General features: G+C 31.6%; 1 protein-coding gene across 2 annotated transcripts; it reads right to left on the bottom strand.

Moving 5' to 3' along the window:
• Nucleotides 1-2,993: 2,993 nt before the first annotated feature.
• LOC139527519 (uncharacterized) lies at nt 2,994-12,777 on the bottom strand. Of its 2 annotated transcripts, none has more exons than XM_071323024.1 (2): nt 12,687-12,777; nt 2,994-4,747 (listed from the first exon to the last, which is right to left on the bottom strand). In XM_071323024.1, exon 2 carries the CDS (start codon nt 4,742-4,744, stop codon nt 3,086-3,088), a length of 1,659 nt encoding a protein of 552 aa, XP_071179125.1. In that variant the 5' UTR covers nt 4,745-4,747; nt 12,687-12,777; the 3' UTR covers nt 2,994-3,085. The 2 variants fall into 2 exon arrangements, with proteins under 2 accessions (XP_071179125.1, XP_071179126.1); XM_071323025.1 differs by having other exon boundaries at nt 12,617-12,759.
• Nucleotides 12,778-20,023: the final 7,246 nt, after the last annotated feature.

The raw sequence follows: 20,023 nt of genomic DNA on the forward strand, positions 1-20,023 counted from the left end.
GATTCAATATTGCCACTTCCAATGGTTGACTTGGACTTTAGTCAAGCTATAAAAGGTAGACAACTTGTGAATGTTTACTACCTTTAAAGACTGTTATATAATCGAGTTATTATAAAAAGAGCAAGCGAAGGAGTAATTTATTTCTACTTGATTTATATTTAATGTGATAAGAAATCAAGCAATATCATATCCGTTGTCATTGATGGTTATTATCATATCAGTCTATTGACCTTTTTTAGGGGGGGGGGGGGTGGTGGAGGACGACGATGGATGCTATAATTTTTAACAAGACAAGCACGTTTTTAAGCTTTCATTAATAATAGCTTTGGCAATTTTTTGCAGGAATTTAACAAATTCATATCAGTCATGGATATTCCTTTTGGAAACTAGTCTTAAATCACACAGTAATATATGCCTATATTATTAAATCGTATATTTTAACAAATTTGATTCGTTTAGGGATAGTCACATGTTGAACTATATTTTCGAAGGTAGAGAGAAAACGGCGGATAGCAAAACGCATATTGAACGGCAAAAAGCATATTGCACGGTTATTTTTAGAATATCTAAAAACCGATATACTTTGTGACGTCATGTAATGAATTTCAGGATATTGTTTAACGTTTTGAAACAAATGATATCTGTGATCGGTTATTTGAGGGAAAAAAATCTTCAAATACATAAGATGTCCCAAAAAAAGTAAATGAAATAACAACTAATATGTTGTTATTGTCAAGGAGACAATGTAATATCTATAAAGTTCCAACAAACCTAAATGACGATTTTGATACAAACATGGTCGGAAATTAATAATATAACAAATATAGCCTTTGTATGAGGTCAATACAGAATATATCGACCCAAAGAAGTATATCGATCTCGGACTTCGTCCTCAGTCAATATACTTCTTTCAGGTCAATATATCCTTGTATCGACCTCATACAAAGGCTATATTTGTATAATAATATTTTTTTCTCACTTTTTTCAGGTACCCCAAAATTGGTAATATTCAATAAACCATAGACATGAAAGACAATTCAACAAGATTTTGGCAGATGAAGCATAAACCCCTGCCTTTTCAACATTGTTCAATGATGAAATTAAAAGAAAAAATAACCATAGGAAAATTTAGGGGTAAAAATGTATGCCATACAAAAATTCACCTTAGCGATAGGCACAGTGGAAACGTTCAGTCGACTAGTTTTATTGTCGAGCCTGCAACTTTAGTTGCAGAAAGCTCGACATAGGGATAGTGATCCGGCGGCGGCGGCGGCGGCGGCGTTAGCTTAATTCTTAAAAGCTTTATATTTTAGAAGGTGGAAGACCTGGATGCTTCATACTTTGTATATGGATGCCTCATGTTACGAAGTTTCCGTCAGTCGCATCACCAATGTCCTTGACCTCATTTTCATGGTTCAGTGACTACTTGAAAAAAAGTTAGGATGTTTTGCAATGTTAAATTCTCCCTTATTTTAAGTAATAGGATAACTATATTTGGTATGTGCATACCTTGCAAGGTCCTCATGCCCGTCAGACAGTTTTCATTTGACCTCGACCTCATTTCATGGATCAGTGAACAAGGTTAAGTTTTGGTTGTCAAGTCCATATCTCAGATACTATAAGCAATAGGTCTAGTATATTCGGTGTATGGAAGGACTGTAAGGTGTACATGTCCAACTGGCAGGTGTCATCTGACTTTGACCTCATTTTCATGGTTCAGTGGATATAGTTAAGTTTTTGTGTTTTGGTATGTTTTTCTTATACTGTATGCAATAGATCTACTATATTTGGTGTAGGGAATGATTGTAAGGTGTACATGTCTAGTTGGCAGGTGTCATCTGACCCTGACCTCATTTTCATGGTTCAGTGGTCAAAGTTAAGTTTTTGAATTTTGGTCTTTTTTTCTAAAACTTTATGCAATAGGTCAACTATATTAAGTGTATGGAAATATTTTATGATCTAAATGTCAGTCGCGCAGGTTTTATTTGACCTTGACCTCATTTTCACAGTTCATTGCTCAGTGTTAAGTTTTTGTGTTTTGGTCTGTTTTTCTTAAACTATAAGCAATAGGTCAACTATATTTGTTGTATGGAAGAATTGTTAGCTGTACATGCCTGCCTGGCATGGTCATCTGACCTTGACCTCATTTTCATGGTTCATTGGTCAATGTCCAGTTTTCTTGGTTAATGTTAAGTTTATGTGAGAGATGTAATAAAGCTTTGTATTTAGGACTATCAACATTATATAAATGATTAGTAAAGAAAGCGAGACATTTCAGTGTGTGCACTCTTGTTTGTTAACTTGTTGCCGCAAGTGAAAAAAGGGGAGGGGAGCAATTTGCAACAACAACGTGTCAAATTTTTAATAACGATCAAAATTCGGACCTGTATCGAGCGGATTAGGGTATCTATTTTTGCCCCAACTGTTTAGGGTCGTATCCAGCTGCGCTCGGCGAAGCAAAGTATGTTATAATGACAAGTTACAGATCAAAATCAAATTTTGTTCCTGCCTAAAGATTTTGTTCACAGTTATGGTCCTTGGACTTGGATAATTCACTCAAATAATCAGTTTTCCACACCTTTTTCGTCATTCTTTATATTGAATTGCTAATTGGTATATAGGTTTTTTTTATAACAAGTTATAAATTATAAATTAGCTTTATAACTTTAGAATAGGCGAACATATCACTTGTTTACTGTCTTTATCTTTATTAACAGTAGGAAAGATTATAATGTCTTACAAGCCAAATATTCAATACGAAACTAATCTGTTAATCGTATTTGATTAATTCGAAAAGACAATATTATTAGGGCCTGTTATCAAAATTTGTCAAGGGACACAATGCAACAACTCAAAGAGATGACGACAAGGATTTATGAATCACTGTTCCCTAGAATTTGTTTAATATTTCCTAGTATTTCATAGACATTGCCCATATAAACACTTTCGTAGTTTACTTTGACAAAAAACGTCTTTATAATAACAAATGGAGATATCCTCAATAGCTTCTTTAATCAAGCATGTCAAACAGATGCAAAGATACCGAATTATGTTAATGTACGAATCAACCATTAATTCTTCATTTTTATGCGCGCAGAAATGTCAAAATCTCTTTCGTACAATAATTTGAAATAAACAGTTTAGAAGAATCTTTACTGGAAGCAAAGCCATATGGATAATTCAGTCCATCCTTTTTTGTGAGAATAGTTTTAATAGATTTATCTTCAAACGAAAACAGTTTTAAATTTGCTACATGGTATTCTAGTAAATATGCATTTCCTATTCTGTCGTGTTCAACACCAATCAGGCCGTTTAGATTTTCAGCAGAGAAAGAAGTAACTGTTCCATCTAATCCTACGCTTTTCGGTGTGGATTTTTCTATATTAGCCTGAGCATAATAAAGTTGATGTGTTTGTCCAACTGATATTGAGTGTACCTCGCTGCCTCCAACATCAAGTGTCTTCTTTATCTCACCGGTTTTGCTCATAATGTATATTTTGCCGTAACTACCTACAGCAATTTGATCGTCAATAAGTGCAATACCAAGACATCGTCCTGGTGATTTGATCAGTTGTCCTTTCTTCTTCATTGTAACGACATCTACTGCCTGGACGGACTGTATATCTGGTAGTGTGACCCATGCTGAATTCGTGTCTTCTTCCATAACTATCCCCCACTGGTACCCGTCCATTTGAATAGTTGCCAGCTGTTGACCTTTGTCTGACATAACATATAAATCGCTACCGGTATAATTACACAGAAATAATCTATTGTCTTTTGTCACACCTATACCGGCAATAATTGCACCCGCTGCTTGGAATTTAACATCAAGTTTAAATTGTATTGGCATCTTTCTCTGCTGCTGTAGGTTTTGTGCTTGTTGAACATTAAACGGTTGGTATTTGATATCAAGGGAAGACTTCTTTACTTCAATGAAACCAAATGATTTCACAACGGACAATAAATCGGATTCTTTAAACGAAATAGATATATCTTTTTGGGATGATAACAGTACTTGAAAATCATTTGCCTGACAATTCAATTCTTTTTTGATACTATTAATGAACATAAATATTTGACTTTCTGATCCATGTTTTGTGATGGATTCAAACTGTTCAGAAATATTTTGTATCTCTTTTTGTCGATCGCATATTTTTTCAAGGTCGTCACTTGATTCTTTTGACAGGTTTGTATACATTTTGTCAATTTCAGACATTAGAGCTGCTTTCATTTCTTGAATACGCTTCTGCAATTGTCCCGTCAAGGTTTTAACTTTTTGCTGAGCAATATCCTTACTATTATTAAGACGAACCATGCCCTTTCTCTTTTTATCTGCCAGCTCGTTAACAGCGGTTTTAAGAAAACGCACATCCGTGTTTATATCCTCAAACATGGTTGAACTTTTGACTCCTTTTGCAGCTACTTCAATTGGCAGTAGTTTATCACATGACCGATGGTCACTTGCCATGCATGACCGACAGCACAGTGCATCATGGTCAGAGCAAAATAATTCTAAAACCATATCCGGATGAACATCGCATGATTTATTGACAATGAATGGATTTCCGTCAATCACGTTGACATCAATAACATGATGGGATGCACATGATTTAATGCTTCCGTGAACATCTAAACATTCTAAACACATGGCATCCTCGCAGTCTGTACAGTACTTTATAGCTTTTGTGGATTTACTTCGTCTGGAACAGGTTCCACAGAACATGTCTGGGGATTTAGAAGCCATTTCCTGAAAATGAAATAAAACAATTTTTTTTCGTTTTTGTGTCATTGAACTGATAATTTAGTCTGCGTTCAGACCTTTATGTGAAACTGAATATATTTGATGTGGAATATCTGTCTGCCTTCAGACTTATATTTGAAACTGAATTTCAAAAACTAACATATACAAAGTGAATTTAAAAGCGATCTAGGTAAACGTATGAGTAACCTATTATTTCTGATTATAAGTCGCTGCAAAAGTTGCTGCTCAAGACAGACCGCTTATGTGTCATCAAACCTAATTTAGTTTGTATGTGACTATTTGTTTTCCCATACCATGTTTTGTTTATTAATTGCATTTGTTTTGTATCCGTTTTGTTGACACGGATGTTTCTATTTTGTATTTGGTAAACGTCTTAGTATGTGATAATTATCTTAAAAGATCACTAAATTAAGTGATCTAGAATTGGAGAAAAAAAAATATGAATAGGTAATTATACAGTGTAAATTTTTTTATTAAATTTGAAGGTTTTTGTGAGTTCATATACATGATATACAAGTTATAAGACTTGATTGTATCATCTTTAAGTCAGTGGTATAAAGTTTTCAAAAACATAGTTTCAATGTGATATTTTTGGAAACATTTATTTAAGGGATCATTTTATGAATAATGTCGTTTTTTGACGTATGTATTAACATGTATTTAATTCTGGTAATTTCAGATATTCCAAGTTTTTATATATCATCACTATAAGGATTTAATCTCATATACATGTAAAGAAAAACTCGTCATCTGTAATGTATGAAAACAAGAATAAAAAATGTTGATCGATGGCATTCTAACTGTGGAAAACACAAAGATCTAGACCAGAAAATTGAAACATGAAGCAGTATACAGCTTAGATGTTATTACAAGTTGAAATTGAAAGCAATATTGGTATGTTAGTGTAATACCATTGCTAATGTATACTCTGCTATGTTTGTTTAGCTTTAAGTGGTGTGAAATAACACTTTCAGAGCGCTTCTTGTTACATCATGGCGGCCAGTTTATATTGGTTTACCTAAATTATGGTAACATTGACTAATTGAAATAACATAGAAGAGTTGGAGATGAGAAGATTCATAAATCTTTAATATAATTTTAGGGAAATATTATTCACTTTCTAAATAGTTATCAAAGATACCAGGATTATAATTCGGTTAGAAGCAAAATACGATAGTCATATATTTATTTTTAGATTCTAACAAAATATTTGGACCAGATGTGATCCGACATAAAATGCAAAATTGTGTGCTTTTTTCTGGACACAATTCAGAATTTGCTCACCTATCACACTAAAATAATGATAACCTTTTCAAGTATTGAAATTTCAGACCTGAATACTAAACATATCCATACAGTATGACTAGCATAACAAGTGCTTTAAAGTTACAACAAGCAAACCCCATAGCGCATAGCTGATTGCTTATGGTGGTTTTTACATAACATTAATTGGAGGGAAGCGTCAAGTTATTTTTTTTTTTTTTTTTAACAACATAATAATTTTATTCATCAAATATTGCTTGTTACAAAAACTATCAAGATTCCAAGCTTCTCTTGATGTACCCTGTTACACTCCATTGACTACCCAGGTAATAATCAGCTGATTAGATATACATTTATACATTTTATTAGCTATATAGGTACAGTTACTGTAAAATAACATTACTATAAAATTATTCGTATGTTATGTTATTTTGAATTTTTAATAGCATTGGACTTATTATCTTATCTCTATTTGTGTCTACTCTCTTATTAAATTCATTCACAAAAATTCTATAGACATCTATATTTTTGTTTTCTGTTAAGATACATAGTATGTCTTATAGATAGAAAAACTAAGTATTGTAATTAAAAAATTGATGGAGAAATACTTATTGTCTGTGATTTTGTACCCAAATATTAGGTGTTGTAGTTTTATCACAAAATCTATATTACATCTTATAAGGAGGTCATCTATTTGTTGCCAAAATCTTGTCAAATAAGAACACTTAAAAAAATAATGATTATAGTCTTCTTCTAGGTTACAAAAATTACACAGATTATTGTTAGTTATTTTCCATTGTGATAGAAGCTTTTTTGTTGGTACAATAAATTGTAGCAGTTTCCATCTGAAAATTTTTAATTTATTTTCAGTTAAAAGTTTAAAAATAAAATTATACAATGACCTCATATTTGGGGCTTCTTGCATTGATAAAACTTTAAGCCACTTGTTTATCCCTATTGATGGTTCGTTTATATTGCTCACTAGTGAATCATATAACATTTTATTTGAAAAACATGTAGTCTCAAAATAACGATTTTTCCATGTGATCTTATTTCTCTGGACATTTACTGTACTTTTAACAGAATTTTCTTTTTTAACAATATGAATCCAATTATGTGGAATAGATTGTTTCAGTTTATGAAATTGAGCAATCCAGTTTATCTTACTCTTTAATTTTTTTTAAATATTATTTTCTGATATTGACATAGTTTCGTCAAGAATGTCATTTTTATAAAAGTATATTATATCACTCTTTATCCAGTTTTAAAAAATGATTGGTTCATTATGAAATGTAATGAATTTATTTCCCCATATTATTTGCTTTCTTATATCAAAATATGTGGCTGGTTGTTTTGTTTGCCCACCCCCAGTCAAAATTCAAGCCTTTATTACTTCCCTATAAAATTCGGGAACATATTTGAAGTATTCTATATGTTTTATATCATTTAAATTCATTTTGAATATACACAAAATATAATTTGACACTTTTAGATATTTAAAAGGTATAAGCTTCCAATTGGCAATTTTACCATTAACAAGTCTATATACCCATGATGCCTTTAGCGACAAAAAATAACTTTTAAAATCAACCATTTGTAACCCCCCTTTTTCATATGGACGTATTATCAGATTTCTTTTTACTTTGTCAGGCTTCCCATCCCAAATATATTTAAAGCTTCGTGTTTCTAGTTCTTTAATATAACTTTCGGGAATTATGCAAACGCTTCCCAAGAATGTAAATAAAGGCAAGATAAGTGTTTTTATAATAAGTATTTTCCCTAAAATTGAAAGATTTCTTTTTTCCCACGTCTTGAACATTTTAATCATTTTTTTTATTTTGCAATCCCAATTTAATTTTTTGCATTCCTCTTTATCATGGCCAAAAAAACACCCCTAAAGCTTTGATTGGTTTATCTCCCCAATTAATGCCGGCTATTTTATCTTTACATGATTTCAACTTCCCAATCCATAATCCTTCTGTTTTATTTCTATTTATCAATAAACCTGAAAACGAACCAAAAATTTCTATTACATTCATTGCAGATACTACATCGTGTCTATCTTTACAAAATAAGGTTGTGTCATCTGATAATTGCGAGATCTTTATACTATGACTTCTTCCATCTAATTTAACAGTGATTCCTTTTACCTCTTTGCTATTTCTCAATTTTAGAGCCATAATTTCAACCGCCAAAACAAACAATAAAACTGATAAAGGACAGCCTTGTCGAATTCCCCGTGAATTTTTGAAATTTTCTGATACCCACCCATTATTCATGACACATGTTTGAACGTCTGTATACATAGTTTTAACCCACTTAATAAATGATTCATTAAAACCAAAATGTTTCAAAGTTCCAAGCATAAAGTCCTATTCTAACGAATCAAAGGCTTTCGTGAAATCTATAAAAACAATTGCCCCCTCAATTTTGTATGTTTCTGCATAGTCTATAACATCTTGGATTTGTCTTAGATTAAACCCAATAAATCTATTTTTAACATAACCAGTTTGATCCTCATTTATAATTTTTGGAAGTACTTTTTTTAAACGTTGAGCAAGAACATATGACAAAATTTTAAAATCTATATTTAGAAGAGATATTGGACGATAGTTTTCCAAAAGTAAATGGTCCCCCTTTTTGAATATCAAAGTTAATATACTAGTACGTTGTGAATATGAAAGACTGTTTCTATCGTATCCTGTATTTAAGACATTTACAAGTAATGATTTAAGTTTATTCCAAACCATTCTATAAAATTCTACCGTAAGTCCATTAAGACCTGGAGATTTATTTGATTTCATTTTATAGATACCATGTGTGCATTCCTCCAGTGTAACTTTTCCATCACATAAAAGTTTATCATTTTCATTAACTTTATTTTCTAATTTTGTTTCACTGATATATGTTTCAGTTAAATCTTTGTTTAAACTATTTTTATTATACAAATTTTTATAATAATCTTTTATTTTATTAAGGAGCTTCTCTTGATCCGAAATTATTTCCCCATTATCTCCCTTTAACTTACTTATGGATTTTTTTACTTGTCTTCTTTTTTCTAACCCAAGAAAATAAGAATTATTTTTTTCCCCAAACTCTACCCATTTTTCTCTAGATCTCACTTGAGCTCCTTTCGCCTTTTCTTCGTATATTTTACCTAGCTCTTCTTCAATATCATTTATTTCTTTTTCTATTTCATTATCGTCTCTTATTTTAATTTTTTCTTCCAGGTCTTTCTCCAAAGTAAGTCTTCGCCCCTTGTTTAACTTTACTTTATTTTTGTCGAGCCTGCAACTTTTGTTGCAGAAAGCTCGACATAGGGATAGTGATCCGGCGGCGGCGGCGGCGGCGGCGGCGGCGGCGGCGGTGTTAGCTAACTTCTTAAAAGCTTTATATTTTAGAAGGTGGAAGACCTGGATGCTTCATACTTTGTATATAGATGACTCATGTTACGAAGTTTCCGTCAGTAACATGCCCAATGTCCTTGACCTCATTTTCATGGTTCAGTGACCACTTGAAAAAAAAGTTCAAATTTTTTGCAATGTTGAATTCTCTCTTTTTATAAGTAATAGGATAACTATATTTGATATATGCGTACCTTGCAATGTCCTCATGTCTGTCAGACAGTTTTCACTTGACCTCGACCTCATTTCATGGATCAATGAACAAGGTTAAGTTTTGGTGGTCAAGTCCATATCTCAGATACTATAAGCAATAGGGCTAGTATATTCAGTGTATGGAAGGACTGTAAGGTGTACATGTCCAACTGGCAGGTGTCATCTGACCTTGACCTCATTTTCATGGTTCAGTGGTTATAGTTAAATTTTTGTGTTTTGGTCTGTTTTTCTCATACTATATGCAATAGGTCTACTATATTTGTTGTATGGAATGATTGTAAGGTGTACATGTCTAGCGGGCAAATTTCATGTGACCTTGACCTCATTTTCATGGTTCAGTGGTCAAAGTTAAATTTTTGTGTTTTGGTCTGTTTTTCTCATACTATATGCAATAGGTCTACTATATTTGTTGTATGGAACGATTGTAAGGTGTACATGTCTTGCGGGCAGATGTCATGTGACGTTGACCTCATTTTCATGGTTCAGTGGTCAAAGTTAAGTTTTTAAGTTTTGGTCTTTTTATCTAATACTATATGCCATAGGTCAACTATATTTGGTGTATGGAAATATTTTATGATCTTTATGTCAGTCGCACAGGTTTTATTTGACTGTGACCTCATTTTCACGGTTCATTGCACAGTGTTAAGTTTTTGTGTTTTGGTCTATTTTTCTTAAACTATAAGTAATAGGTCAACTATATATGTTGTATAGAAGCATTGTTAGCTGTACATGTCTGCCTGGCATGGTTCATCTGACCTTGACCTCATTTTCAAAGTTCATTGGTCTATGTTTAGTTATCTTGGTTAATGTTAAGTTTATGTGACAGTTGTTATAAAGCTTAGCTTTATACTAAGGACTATCAACATAATATCAATGATTAGTATAGAAGGCGAGACATTTCAGCGTGTGCACTCTTGTTACAATAATGTGTTGTTACTTCCCTTACCGCGATTTTAAAACCATCCCATAATAATCTACAATCTAGGTTTTCTTTTTCGAAAACATATGTATCTATCAAATTATTAATCAGTTCTTGGTAATCTTTATCTTGCAAAACTGAATTATTAATTTTCCAATACCCATTGCCCCTTTCTGATACCCCTGGTTTAAATTTAAGAAATACACTTTGATGATCAGTGGACCGAATAACAGCCGGTTTAATTTTACAAAATTCTACAAGTGGTAAAAAATCTGACCCCATGAAGATCATGTCAATCCTACTAGCTTGTGATTGGTCTCTTCTTCTCCATGTGAATTGCTGTTTACATTTATTTAAATTTCTCCAAACATCTGACAGTTTGTTAGTTTTTATCAAATATTTTAAACCGTGTACGGGTTGCGTAAATTTACATGGACGTTTAGATTTTCTATCAATTGGGTTAAGTGTCTCATTAAAATCGCCTCCAAGTATTGGTATACCTAGACCCTGTTCCTTCAAATTATCACTGATTCTTTTGAAAAAAGAATTTCTAGATGTTTTACAGTTAGGTGCATATATACTAATAAATGTAAAAATTGAATTATTTATTTGCACATTGATAAGTACAAATCTTCCATCGCTATCAATGAATTTATTAATTAGTTCGTCATGTTCGTAGCTCAGTGATTTCTTAATTAAAATAGCTACACCCCTACTAGCCGAAGTACCATGACTACAAAAAGTATCATATTCCGTTTTACTATTTATTTCTCTTTCAATAATTTCATCAAAATGAGTTTCTTGTAAAAAAGTTATAACGCTTTTTTGAGCCGTAACCCATTCTATAACCCTATTTCTTTTTTCCCGTGAATTAATTCCGTTAACATTGAGACTACATAGATTAATTGTATTTGAAAATGTCATAGTTTATAATAGTAAATACATTATAAATATTCTTTGATTTTAACGCACTACATGAAATAACTATTTTATAACACTTAATTGCTACACATTTGAAATACATATTGATTATTTTAGATATTATATAGTTGTTACACATATTTTTACAACGTAAATAATAATAACAGGTACCTTTTAGCTGGTGTGACCTTAAACCAATTGTTCCGGTATTGAACCTCGTGTATGTTATGTGTACTTTAAAACACGGTGTAATTCTGTTTGGATAATTCGCTAGTGTAGGAATTAATGCATGATAGTTTAATAATTCCGAATTGTATATATGTGTTTGAATGGAAAAAAATTCGCAAGTATAAGCGTCAAGTTATTGATATTGAGGTACTTAAGTATAGATAGCTATATTATATTAAACACAAAGATATTAATTCAAAAAGATAAAGCAATCTTGAAAAAGTTTGATATTAACACTAAAAAGCTTTACAATTGTTCTCCTAAATTTAGATTTTTATTAATTTGTTGACACAACAAAATGCTGCAAATAAAACCGGCATGTACAAAAACCCAAGGTAAGTAACCACCTATCAGTGTCATAAGACAGCAATACAATGAAGGCAGTATATCATATAGGACTAACAAAACATTTATAAACATGTATGTGTACTAAGTGGAATACCTTAAAAAGTTCGGATATTGTTTAATTTTCTTTAAAACCTTTCCAATTGTGCTACGAATAGTACGCGTGATTTATAAAAAAAAGTTATACAAAACAAATTAATGCGCACCCATTTTGTTTTTATTTAGATAATTATGGAAAAGTCCCTATTGACCCCGAAGACAAGACAAGACAATAGAACTTATTGAATTGAACGAATGTGATATTTTTGTATGCCAAACATGCACTGAAAATGTTGGAGTAAATAATAGTTCTAATATTTGTCTACGGTGAGATGAACATCTCTATCTTGAATTCGTGAACAATCAGCTATTAAGATCATCGGAGTAAACCGTACGACAGTACTTTGATTTTATCGTACTATACAAGGAAGTATGATTATAATGGATTTACCTGATTTTTTATATCGTTTTATTTACGCCACATTTTAAGTATTTTCCTATGTTTCTGACATTTATGCTTACCTTTACTAATTTGTACAGTTTAGCACCATACTGCAGTTATATATTCAAATAATGTTAAAGGAATATCTGCCTTTCCGATGCAATAACCAAACTTCCACTGGTTGACTTGGACTTAAGTCGGGTGACAAAAGGTAGGTAACTTGTGTTTGTTTACTACCTGCTTTAACCGCATTGATATTGTAAAAGATCAAGCGAAAGAGATATGTATTCCTTTCAAATTTATTCAATGCGATTAGAAATCAATCAATACCATATCTTTATCACTCAATGAGGTGGTTATTAACATATAAGTTTATTACTCTATTTACTTTGGAAAGGGTGGTGTGCGTAAAGGGGGCGGGAAGGGGGATGGTGGTTGGTATGGTTTTTACAAGACAAACATTTTTTTGTTATAGCTTTCATTAAAACAAAATTAACGGTAGAAGGTTTGGTATAAAAATCTGAATTTTTTCGACATATTTTCTTTTGATATTATTGAGTAAGAAAACCAAAATATTTGAAAATTTCGTAAATTTCAAATGTTCAACCTCGGCAAAGTTTTTTTTTTCATGGTCAATAAACTATAATAGCTTTGGCAATTTTTCTGCAGGAATAACACGATACTTTCAACCATTTATATACACCCAGACTACAAATATTAGCATGACATTTCAAATTACTTTTTAGACATGTATGTTTTTACTACAAATGTTGACATTCATAGATATTCCGAATGGGAAGTCTTTAATACACACAATAATATATGCATACATGTATATTAGTGTTTTTCACGTTTTTTGGGTACTCAAAAATTGGTAATTATCTATATACTACAGACATAAAACGGTGAATATCAACAAAGTTTTGGCAGATGATACATCAAACCCTTCCCTTCCAATGATGAATTTAAAAGAAAAAGAAACAACAGGACATTTTTGGTTAACAATTTTTGCATGCCATAAAATTATACACCTGACATTTTTGGTTAACAATTTTTGCATGCCATATAATTATACACCTGACATTTTTGGTTAACAATTTTTGCATGCCATAAAATTATACACCTGACATTTTTGGTTAACAATTTTTGCATGCCATAAAATTATACACCTGACATTTTTGGTTAACATTTTTGCATGCCATAAAATTATACACCTGACATTTTTGGTTAACAATTTTTGCAGGCCATAAAATGATACACCTGACATTTTTGGTTAACAATTTTTGCAGGCCATAAAAATATACACCCTCAGTCGAAAAAAACTCAGTGGAAACTTTCAGAAGACTAGTTGTATATTTGTTTTTATCGCAAGTGACTGAAGTGTGATTCAGATATTGATTTAATGATCACCTGGCCATAAGGGCGAAGGGCCAGCTGAACTTTTCTCATCACTTGTCGTCCGTCGTCCGTCGTGCGTCGTCTGTCGTCTGTAAACTATTACAAAAATCTTCTCCTCTGAAACTACTGGGCCAAATTTACCCAACTTTGCCACAATCATCATTAGGGTGTCTACTTTAAAAAATGTGTTCGATGACCCGGGCAACCAACAAAGATGGCTGCCATAGCTTAAAATAGAACATAGGGGGTAAAATGTAAGTTGTGTCTTATATCTCTGAAACCAAAGCATTGAGAGCAAATCTGACATGGGGTAAATTTGTTTATCAGGTCAAGATCTATCTGCCCTTAAATTTTTAGATGAGTCTGACAGCCCGTTGTTGGCTTCTGAATTCGTAATTCTAAGGAAATTTTGTCGTTTTTGGTTATTATCTTGAATATTCTTATAGATAGAGATAAACTGTAAACAGTAATAATGTTTAGCAAAGTAAGATCTACAAATAAGTCAACATGACCAAAATGTTCAGTTGACTCATTAAGGAATTATTGTCCTTTATAATTTCTTTTAACAATTTTTCATAAATGTTTGTAATCTTTTACAAAAATCTTCTTCTCTGAAACTACTAAGACAAATCTAACCAAAATTGTCCATAATCATCATTAGGGTATCTAGTTTAAAATATGTGTAATATGACCCTGCTCGGGAGCCAAGATGGCCGACATGGCTAAGAATAGTACATAGAGTAAAATACAGTTTTTGGCTCATATCTCTGTGACTAAAGCATTTAGAGCAAATCTGACAGTTTTAAATTGTTCATTAGTTCAAGATCTATCTGCCCTGAAATTTTCAGACCAATCAGGCGACCTGTTGTTGGGTTGTTTTAAGAAAATTTTGCAGCTTTTGGTTATAATCATGAATATTATTATAGATAAAGATAAACTGTAAAGAGCAATAATTTTCAGAAAAGTAAGATTAAGTAAGTCAACATGATCAAGATGGTCAATTGACCCCTTAAAGAGTAATAGCCCTTTATAGTCAATTTTTAATAATTTTCGTAAATTTTGTGAATAATTGTAAATTTTTACAAAAGATTTTCCACTGTAACTACTGGGCTAAGTTCATTTAAGATAGAGATAATTGTAGGCAGCAAGAATGTTCAGTAAAGTAAGATCTACATATACATCACCATCACCGAAACACAATTTTGTCATGAATCTATGTGTGTCCTTTGTTTGACATGTAAATAGACCAAAGTGAGCGACACAGGCTCTTTTGAGCCTCTAGTTTAATAATGCTGATGCGAATTAGGATTAATAAGCTAACATTGATTAAACTTCTGATATTAATAGCCTAACAAACAAATCATTTAAAAATCAACACAGCAACACACAAAGAGAGAAGATTTGCTATTTAGTTGGCTTAAACAATTTTGTCTTTTTGTTTTTGTTTAAAGAAATATAGAACTTATATATATTCAAATGAACATTTAACCTGACACAAACAATCAACCATTAAACCCTTTCCTAGTGTAGGAAGTTAGTTGCTGTGTTATTCATTACTACAATCAATACATAAAATACATAAAACTGTGGATTCATCATTATTCGTTGGATATAAATTTTCGTGGAATCAGGTGAACCACGAATTCAAAGCTCAACGAATAACATATTTCCAATGCGCCTTTTATACAGAGATTGCCAAAACCACGAAATCAAATATCCACGAATATGCAAGTTTTCAGCATTCCACAAAAATTGATACCCACGAAAATAAATGAATCCACATTGCCACAGAATCTGGAGGGCGCTTGATCATATTGATGTCTATTCTTCAAACATATCAATAAATAAACGAAATAATTTCTTAATTGACTGTACTGTGATTTCATCGTTACATATTTGTATTCCTGTCGTGGTAACAGTTAAAACGAAGTAGAATTTTTCTATAAGGTTTTAATAAAGTTTGCGAATATCATGAACTCTATTGCCAATATCTCTTCAAAAACATTAGAATAGAATAAGGATAATTTGGTTATTTGATCGGAATTTGTCATAGAGATTGAAGTGTATGAAGCTAAAGCAATATGACTTTTAGTTTTTTCTACATCTGTTACTTTTTCTTTTGACGTTAAACGAAGTGTAAAGTCTACCTGGTACATTTATTGACACTAATTGTCGTTGCTTTATTTACACCACTGGGTCGATGCCACAGCTGGCGGACATTTCGACCCCGAGGGTATCACAAGCTCAGTAGTCAGCACTTCGGTGTTGAAATGAATATCAATTATATGGTCACTTTTATACATTTACTGTTTGAAAAAATATAAATTACCCGAAATACTAAAGATTTTCTTATCCTATTCATAAATTACCTTAACCGTAATTGGCACGAATTTTTGGAATGTTTGGTCCAATCTCCGGCGCAGTACTTACTTCGTATCACTACACTAAATATGTATTGTAGTGTACTAAGTATACGGAAAGTAAACGAGCGCTGTACGGAGATTGCGTTTGGTCCTCCATGCTCTTAAACTTTGTACTTGTCTTGCATTTCAGACTTTTTGTTTTTTTATCAAAGCGTCACTGATGAGTCTTATGTAGACGAAAAGCCGGTCTGGCGTATTAAATTATAAGCCTGGTACCTTTGATAAATATTTAATGGGTATAAAGAGATAACAATGAATTAAAACATATTAAATGTTGAACGAAGTAGACATTTTCTATTGGATTTTATAACAATGTCACTAACTCAAACATTCTTTTAAAATCTAAAATAGAATAAGAATAATTGACCTAGTATTTGTGATAGAGATTGTACTGTAAAATCATTTGCTGAAGCAATCAATAAAGCAATTTGACGTTTAGTTTTTTCCACATCTGTTGCTTTTGACATGCAACTAAGTATAAAGTCTTCCTTGTAAATTTATTAACAAGAATTTTGTCAAGATGAACGCATGCAAAATAATCGCTGTTCTGATTTTGTATTCAATACAACAATCACAGAGTGCCAATATTGGATGGCCCGTGAAATGCAAGGGTAGGATCATTTTTTAACATCTGTTATTTCATTAGTTTAAAATTGCATGACAAAAATTGGTTTTAATACTTACCAACATCATTGTTTAAGTTTTAAATTGAAATAGCAGAAACCACATAATAATTCAACAAAGAAAGTTTTACACGTTTTATTAAGCATTGTGCATTGGCGTTTTTTCTCATTTATGATTAACATATCTCTACCTACCAGATTCCGACAGATACCATTACCAAGGTCACGAAATGACCGAAGCATAGAGATGTACAAAATTATCCTAGTTCCGTCAATCTGTATTTCCATCCACAATAAAGGTGATCTTCGGAATTTATCGTTATGCCTACAGAAATGAGTCTAATTTTGGTACATAAACATACGTCAAAGATTTAAAGTATGACTTATGCTTTCTCATCGAATTCTGATTCCTATGCAGAATTATGGCCCTCAAGAATTATCGCAGTTAAAAAAAAAAAATTTTTTAGGCAAAATAATGAATTAATGGTATCAACTCTTTTAATTTTGTACTTTTAGTGAATTTTATCTTATGCTTGATGATCTGGAGCTGATTTCAATACATCATTGTAAGATAATGACTCACATACAAAATAAGATTTTTTCTTGTTGACCGACTTTTCATTGGATTGCGCACATTGATTAAGAAAGTTCACGAGAAATCCTCTTGTATTGACAAATTTGCTTGCGTGTCTTAATTGTTAGATTATCAATGTATAACATTAATGAATTGATAAATTCACTGTGTCCCGACCCGATGTTAGTAATAAAATTGACGGAACAATTGAACCATACGCGGATATTGGCTATTCAGTGATGTTCTGGGCAAAAATATGTGAAAAACAAAAGCTTATTTTAAACCAAAGAGTAGAACGGTTAACACATTCGGTCAAGCTGTCTGAGCTTTACATTAGCGGGATATTACTGATAATATACCAATATATTTATATCATGCCAATTTCAAAGCACAGGATACTTTAATGGTGATAATCTCGAGGACTAACTGTCAACCAGTAAAGATTTTCGACCCAGTAAAAATAATAACATTCATTCAACAATAACAATTTACAACTCCAGTTGTGCATTTTGACAATATGTCAGTGATGCTCAAGGCCAAAATGTAAAAAAAAAAAAAAAAAAAAAAACACAATTCTTCTCATTCTTATCATGAAAGCTAATTATGAACAAAAAGGGACAAAATTATAGCCAAAGACGGACAATGATTTGGAACTTTTCACAAGAACGATAAATCCTTCATGCCTTATGTGACAGAAAGATAGTTTTTTATTTTTTCTAAATAAATCAAATTTTCAAATAAATACCGCTATGTCATTAAATATCAAGTCCAACTATTTCGTTGCATCCTTGTTAAAAGTCAATATGTATAATACACAGGATAAGTCCAAAATATAATACAGCCAAGTTTTGTATTTGTTACATCTTAAAATAAATTGATTGACGGATAATTATACCTAAAACGATCACTATAGCAATATGACATTTAAATTCCTATCATAAGCAATTCTGTGTTGACTTGAGTTATCATTGATATATTCATAATTATAAATTAACTGTTAACAACACTTTGAATTTTTGAAATACTAAGGCTTGTGTACCCCAGGAATAGATTACATCAGCTGTTTTTGTGAAAACGTTTAGAAAATTTTAATCCTCAATGCCCTTCAACTTCATATTTTGTTTGGCTATTTAGCATTTTTTCATTCAAGCATGACTGATGAGTCTGTTGTATACGAACCGTGTGTCTGGCGAAAATATAAAACTTCAATCCTGGTATATCTGATGAGTTTATTTTCTGAACCTTTTGATATTTAACGAAATATAGAATTATCCTGGTACATTAATTGAAAAAAAAATCGGTCTTCTGAATTTAATTTAAAAAAACCGCAACGAGCTTGACTCAGAGGAAACTTTTAGTTAACTAGTTTATGTCTAGTTGGTATAGTTCGTGTCGCTCAGTCCTTAGTTTTTTATGCTGTGTGTACTATCATTTGTTTTGTCTTTTTTGTAAGCCATGGCGTTGTCAGTTTATTTCGATCAGTGAGTTTGAATGTAACTCTGTTATCTTTCGCCCCCCTTTTTATCTCATTAAAGTACGTTAAAGTCAATTAAAACCCTATGTTAACAATTTTCATTTTTCTCGATTGTTAAAGTCATAAGAAACCTCAAATTAAAAAAAAATAATGCACATGTTTTTTATGACTCAATGGATAGTTTTCATTATAAAACTTATTTACATATACTTTTTTCTGAAGAAAGAAGTTTACTTTATTTTGATTGCTTCCTCTCTTCCAGGAAGCAATCTCCCTACATATTTTGCGTATGCAAAGTGACCTCAGCATGACCCATCTCGTAAAAATCCGGTTATCGCAATACGCATGTGTGTCCTTAAAATAAACTATTATCTGATTGTACATGCATGTTGTTAAACACGTACTCAATAGCCATGCTTTTTATTAATTGTTGACAAACAGATGACAATCGTTAAACTTCGGCTTCAAAACACGAAATTTATCTGCCATATTTTCACAACAACACTGACCGATTGAAAAAAAAAGTTGACGATTATACGAAATTTATGCGAAAAAATTTATAAAATCGTGCAAAGAAGACTAAGTTTATGATGTTTGTATGCATTGGTTCAAGATTTTCGTTTATTATGACTTTAAAAATCCATTTTTTTGGTAAGCGAGTACATTATTTTCAGAAAGCCTGTTTTAAACTAATAAGTATTGATAATTGATCTCGACGAAAATCAAAAATCCAATTTTGTCATTGTATTTTCGATCCATATTAATACACACACCGTAAACACAAATATAAAGAATTTTTATAATTGATATATATTTTTGAACATGTAGAATATCTATGTAAACAATCAATATAGAAATATGACTGTTATTTTTTTTTTCTACATCTGTCACGAAACTTTTTGATGTGAAACGAAGTATTAAGATATCCTGGTTCATTTATTTGCAGATATTTTGTCAAGATGTGCGCATGCAAACAATTTTTTCCTGTAATTTTT

This window comes from Mytilus edulis, chromosome 6 (assembly GCF_963676685.1).
Source record: "Mytilus edulis chromosome 6, xbMytEdul2.2, whole genome shotgun sequence".
Classification (NCBI taxonomy): domain Eukaryota; kingdom Metazoa; phylum Mollusca; class Bivalvia; order Mytilida; family Mytilidae; genus Mytilus; species Mytilus edulis.